Raw genomic sequence first — 6,883 nt, 5'->3', positions numbered from 1 at the left:
CAGAGGGGAAACCAGGAAAGGGAAGAACATTTGAAATGTAAATAAAGAAAATATCTACTAAAAAAAAGGATGAGAACAGACATATTTGTTCCTGATCAAAGGGGTGTTTTTGTTTTCTATCATTAAGTATAACCTAATGTTGGCAGTAGGTTTTTCATACATGACTTTGTCAGATTCAGGAAATCATCTTTGAAGTTTGTTTTTACCATCAAACAATGTTGGCTTTTGTGAAATGCCTTTTTGTATGATGTGTGTGAAGATTTTGTATAAGTATGTGTTGAGGATTAAAGTCAATCTCTGTGTGTGTGTGTGTGTGTGTGTGTGTGTGTGAGTGATGAAGAGGGAAGTCAGGATTTCATGTACACTAAATTTTATGGTAACTTTCTGTTTAACAGATGGTCTATTTTTAAAAGGGACTAGTTACACCAGTAGGATGGCTCAGAGGGTGGTGGCACCTGCTGTCAAGCTCAAATACCTTGGTTTGATTCCTGGGACTCACATGCGGAGAAAATATACTACTGGGACTTGTCCTTGGATCTTCACATACACGAGATAAATAAATGTTAAAAAAAGTAGTGGCTGGACCATTTTACATTGCACTAGTTATATTTGAGGGTCCTGATTTTAACACATTACCACAAATGTTGCTAATTCTTTTTTTAATTCCAGTGGATATAGGGTGATATTGCACTGTGGTTTCTATGTGTATTATACGTGTTTCATGAAATAGCTCAATTGACTTCATAAGTGTTATATATACCACTCTTTCTTCTTATATTTTGCCCAAGTACAATACATATAAATAGTTTTGCTTGGTTTTGAACTGCTTGCTCATTGTTAAGCCTAAACTAAAAAACAAAAACACAAACAACCCCTCCCCCCAAACCCCAAACAACAACAACAACAAAACCCCACACATAGACACTTAAGAATGCTATGCTAAAAATCTTGCTGGCACAGCAAGATGGCTTAGTAGGAAAAGGTGCTTGCCACCAAACCTGATGACCTGAGTTTAACTCCTGAAATCCACATAATAGAAGGAGGAACCCGACTTCTCAGGCTATTGGTGCCCTCCTCCCTCTGCCCGATAAAATAAATATTATTTTTTAAAAAGATTTTGCTAAAGCAAGTTGTTTTTTTTTTTTCCTGATTCCTTGAGCTCCATATCACCATGGGTAATCGTCAGAAGTATGTGTTCCCTGGTGACACTGATTCCTTTACAACTTTTCCCCTGACAAATCCCTCATGTATTTAAGGTTAGAAGCATCTGTGACTGGCTGAATTGCTGGTAAGATCTTTCTGCTGTTAGCACACTATCACTGGATGAAAGCAGAACGTGTCTCTGCATAGAAATGGTCCCATAGCAACACTGAATGTGACTGATGAGCTTCAGTGCACATCTTCTGCCTTCTGCTTTATTTCTCTCACTTTCTGGTCCTGGTTTTCCTTTACTGCTTTTTTTCTGAAGTGAATAATTTTTCTTGTGTGTTGTTCTTTTTAAAACTTTCTTATCTTATTTATTATTGTGTGGAGGTATGTACCATGGCATGTGTGTGGAGGCAGGAGGACAATCTGTAGAGACAGTTTAATACTTCTAACTTTATGTAGTTCTAGAGAGTCACTCAAGTTGTCAGCCTTAGCAGCAAATACCTTTCCTTGCAGAGCCATCACACTGGCCTCTTTTTGTATTGTTCTTAAATTATTTATTCCATATACTGAAGAAATCCATGCTTATACTGTGCCTTCTTTCTATGTAGACAGGACATTTATTCAAGGATAGAGCTCATTTATTACTCAGAAAAATTTCCATAGTACCTAGTCAACAGTACCTTGTACATGGTAGACACTCAATAGAAAGCTGCTCAATTCCTGTCACACTTCTGGAGATATCAGATATCTGCAAAGAATCTTTAGTATTCCTAGCTCAGAGAACACTCATTCCCTGGGCCTTTGAGGAGCTTTAACTAACTTACCCGTTCTTTTAACTGGATTACTTCTTTGTCTTTTTGTTGCTTCCATTGCCTAAACTTCTCAGCATCCTCTTTCATTTGACGCATTAACTGAACTCGTTGGTTTTTCATCATCTGTAATCACAAATCAAAATTAAGCCAAACCAAACAAAACCAGTATACTAATCATGTGCACTTTATTCTGGGCTGATGTACAGATGGATAGATTAACCATAAAAAGAGAAAAGTAAGAGCTAAGCTGAGGTCACCAACAAATGCTGATTGGGCTTGTTATCTCTTGCTAAGCTTACACCAGGTTTTCCAAATATAGACTATACAAACAAAGACTCAAAAATAAGAGAAATATTTTAAAAAGCTGAATTCTGCCCCACATTTACTATAGTTAAACTGAAACTCAAGGAAGTATTTTGTTTCTTCTTAAAGATTTATTTTTATTTTTGATTGTGTATGTGTGTTAGTGAGTCGTTTGATCCCCTGGAGCTGGAGTGATAGGTTGCGAACCACTTGATGTGGGTGTTGGGAGTGGAATTTGGATTCCCTGAGTCATCTCTCTAGACTCTTAAAAAAGTAAGAAGAATTTTTTTGAGACAGTGTTTCACAATGCAATTGTCACTGGCCTTTAGTTCCCCAACAGGCCTCGTCTGACCTCAGGGAGAGAGGATGTGCCTAATATGGCTGAGACTTGTGTGTGCCTGGGTATGGGGCTTTGGGGGTATGGAGGCACATGCTCAGAAGAGAAGGGGAGGAAAGATGAAGGTAGGGACTCTGTGGGGGGGATGGGGAGGAGGGATGGACTTTGTGGAGGGGAATAGCACTAGGGCTGCAAATAATAAAATAAATAAATAAATAAATAAATAAATAAATAAATAAATAGAGATTGCTATGTAGCTCAAGATCAGGTTGACCTTTAACTCACAAAAATCCACATGCCTGAGTGCTGGGATTAAAGGTAACTCCAAGGAAATATTTTCTAAAATAATAGACAAATTCAACTATCAGATATTAATATTCTAATGATTTCAGTGCCAATAAGTTGTATTCATTTTGCTGATGTTCCAAGCTGAATACTCAATAACTGAAAATGTCCTCTAAATGCCCGAAATCTTGCTACTACTTTACAAAATTGTGCCATGTGATCATGGAAGATGATAAGAACATGGCTGCAAAATATTGGCATATTTTAATCTTTTGGTCTAACATAAAAATTCTATATGTAAAAGGAAATGGAAGGTCAAAGCAAAGTTTTATAACTTAGATTCTACACAGTGACTAGCACAATAATGTCCTCAAATACACTTGAGGCAAATTTTACACCTGAAATGATTACCCTGCTTCCTACTACTTGCCTGAAATCACTTTGGCATGATTCTAAATGGAACACCTATGCTTGCAGTTCCAAGGTGGTAAAAACAAGGATGGGGGTTTATTACCCGTATCTCCTGGTTCAGCTTGGAGACAGTATGCTCAGTGGATTCCTTCAGCTTCAGAAGTTTGGACTGTTCATGCAGTTTCTTTTTCAAATCAGCTATTTGACCCTCCAGCTCCTGAAGACGTTTACGACGGCGCTCACTCAACCTAAACACAAGTGCGATAGGAATGAAATGGCTTATTCTAAAATATGTATCAGAGGACTCCCAGGTTTACAACCTTATTATACAGTCACCTTTAAAATAATGATTATAGCCCACCCAATCAAAACTATCTCACTAATGAGAGCTTCATATCAGACTAAAGCAACATATTTTGAATATATACAACAATGAGCTGCTTCAAATATACTTTTTCCCACCAGTGCCAAAAAGAAGTCATTTTGCATTAGTTGCAAGATGAAGACAGAAAGTAAACATTTAACATCACTGTGAAGAACACAGGTTTAGATTCAGTAGAAAATGAAAATAATCCTAAGAGCAAGTTAGGCTCTAAGGTAGAAGTCTAAAGGAGGGGCTTCTGATTGTCTTAGATATATTCAAGGGATATAGCCCTAATCAAGGGATGGTTACATTGATTTTTAATTATTAGCTTGAGCATTAATAATATTCACAAGCCAGAGCACAGAAATTGTCTAGGAGGTCTAGACATTATTTTCCAAATGCCAGCTTTCATTTAACTTTTTATAAATCCTTCCTTGATCACAGCCCCTGTCTGTGAACTCTAAATTCAGCCTACTCTTAATATAATTCTTAATGACTGCTAAAAGTGATTTGGGCATTAGTTGTTTGCTATATTATAGCATTGTTTTATCATCATTCTGAGGTGCTATTTTACTGGGGCTGGAGAGATGGTACAGGAGTGAAGAGTACATGCTGCTCTTGCAGATGACCTGAATTCAATTTCCAGTATCCATATTGGGTGGTTTACAACCACTTGTAACTCCATTGTCAGGGGATCCTGTACCATTTTGTGGCCTCCATGGGCACCTGTACTCATGTGTATATACTTCCCCCGTCATAATTCAACATAATTTTAAAAAAGTAAAGTCTCAATTATTTAATTTTTCTTGTACCTATGTTTCTTTTCCCTACCAACTATGTTAAAGGTGTTTCAGGGCAGTGAATGGGTGTTCTATTTCTCTAGTCTCTCAAAATCATCTTCCATATGGCAGGGGACTAGTTAGCATTTATTGACTTTATTCTTACTTGGCTTGGTTGACACCTTTCTTTGCTGTTTGAAGTTCAAGAATCAATTCTTCTTTTTCCCTTTGTAGACTGAGGACTTCTGATTCTAGATTTTTAATATTATCCTAGAACCATTACAGGTCAGAGAGAGAAAAAGAAAAGATTATATAGAACAGAAAGATAATTGCTTCAACATTCTGTCTCTAGGAACCATAAATGATAATAATAACAATAACAATAATTATTATATCGACACATGGTCTCATTATATAGTTCTGGCTGGCCTGGAGCTTGCAAACTGACTTCAAACTCACAGAGATAGGCCTGCTTTTGTCTCTTGAGTGTTTGGATTAAAGTTGTATATGACCTTGAATTACTTTTATTAATTTATTTTCCCTTCCTTCCTTCTTCCCCATTCCCAGGCTGGACTCTCTGCTATGCTCATGCCTTAGTTTCTCAAAGGCTAAGGTTATAGGTATTTCACATCTGGCTTTATGAATTAAATTTTATTACATCAATTGTATACTAAAAAGATTTCTTTTTGACTTGATGGAGAATAAAGTAGTGTGGTAGCAATATGTATACATGTATATTTGGACTTGAAGTTCAAAGGTCTGGATCTGAATAGTAACTACAATAAAGCATATCAGAGAAAAGTCCTTTTATCCCTAGTTTCTATGTTAAAAAAATTAATATAGTAGTTTTGAGACCACTATCAATAAAAAGGGCTCCTTGCAAGATTGGCTTTTTACTTGTGCCTAGAAACTCTAATTTTGGTAGAGTCATTCCTTGTCTGGTAATAATGGCTCACTTATGATTAAACTATATAAATACTGCAATTTATCCCAGAACGCCTGTCTTTTTTTTAGAGGCTATAAAATTATGGTATGCACTAGGCAAAGAAAGCCTATATGACTGACCTCTGGATTCCTAGGGTCAGGGGATTCAATCCTGGTAAAAAATATTTCACATATAATTACATAATGGAAGAATAAAAAACTTCTGTGTGACTCCACTGGGAGAGGATTTTTGGAAGCTTGTGTTTGGGTACAGGCTTTTTTCTCTTTCCTGATTTTACTTTGTTCCCTTTTGATAATAAATCTGAACTGTGGGCATGAGTATTTGCTGAATCTTTTGAGTCTTTCTAGTGAATTATTAGATTTAGAAATCATCTTGGGTTCTCTCAAGTTTCTCGACCTGTATAAATAATGTGAGCCAGGTATACTGGTACATACCTCAAGTCCTAGCTACTCAGAAGGCTGAGGCAGGAGAATCACGTGAGCCCAGAAATTGAAGGCAAGACTGGACAATATAGCAAGAGCCATCTCAAAAACAAAAAAAGTAAACCAGTATTTTCTACACTAATATTAATTCATACAGTTGCTAAGAAGATAAAACAGGATTAAATGGTAAGGACATTTTATAATATTTTTTTTTCCCGGTTTTTTCAAGACAGAGTTTCCCTGTGTAGCCCTGGCTGTCCTGGAACTCACTCTGTAGACCAGGCTGGCCTCGAACTCAGAAATCTGCCTGCCTCTGCCTCCCAAAGGCTGGGAGACATTTTATAATCTTAAAGAGCTAAATGAACTTTTTGTTTTGTTTTGTTTTGTTTTAAGGCAAGGTCTCTTCTGGCCTTGAATTAATTCTCTATGTAGCAGAGGCTGACCTTGAATTTCTCATCTCCTGGCTTTTGCCTCAAAGTGCTAGGATTTCAAGCTACCAAACCCAGTTGGTTTATCTGGTGTTAGGGATCAACCCTAGGGTTTCATTCATGCTAAGTAAACATGCTACCAACTGGGCTGTATCTTCAGCCTTCAGTATTCTTGTATTGGAAGTTTCAAACTTATCAATTCAATAGCAACTGCAGTTCTACATGCATTTAGGTAATGACTTTAGAAGCTGAAATTTACATGTTTTCTAGACTGTAAAAAAAAATCCCTTTGGTCAGATTCTATCTTGCCCTCATAACCAAAACCAAAGAAAATTGACTAAATGTGTGGTTGAGAACCTGATTTCCATGAAGGCTCAGGATCAGAACAGGCAGAAAGCAGCAAAGGCATGTTAGTGCTGTATTGAGAAGATTTCTAAACTTGCTAGAGTTGTTTTCTAAGCATCAGGCCAAGCATAACCAATAGAAGTCAGTATCATTGCTTCATAATTGCCCTGCATATTTAAATTGATTGGTAATAAAAGAAAATAAAAATGCATATGTATGCATATGCATCTACATTTAATTATGACTCTTCCTATAAAAAAAAATCTAAATAACCAAACAAACCAAAAAACCCAAACCAAAAC

The 6,883-nt window shown here is 36.7% G+C and overlaps 1 protein-coding gene across 1 annotated transcript in view; it reads right to left on the bottom strand.

Moving 5' to 3' along the window:
* Positions 1-6,883, bottom strand: part of Kif4a (kinesin family member 4A) — a 99,485-nt gene that overhangs the window by 28,839 nt on the left and 63,763 nt on the right. Inside the window, exons 14-16 of the mRNA XM_031368811.1 lie at positions 4,607-4,710; positions 3,401-3,545; positions 1,974-2,084 (exon numbers count right to left, since the gene is read on the bottom strand). Of these exons, the coding sequence (XP_031224671.1) occupies positions 1,974-2,084; positions 3,401-3,545; positions 4,607-4,710 (360 nt within the window). The remainder of the gene's footprint in view (positions 1-1,973; positions 2,085-3,400; positions 3,546-4,606; positions 4,711-6,883) is intronic.

This window comes from Mastomys coucha, chromosome X (assembly GCF_008632895.1).
Source record: "Mastomys coucha isolate ucsf_1 chromosome X, UCSF_Mcou_1, whole genome shotgun sequence".
Taxonomy (NCBI): domain Eukaryota; kingdom Metazoa; phylum Chordata; class Mammalia; order Rodentia; family Muridae; genus Mastomys; species Mastomys coucha.
The sequence above is the reverse complement of the archived record's forward strand: the minus strand, read 5'-3'. Positions and strand labels throughout refer to the sequence as shown.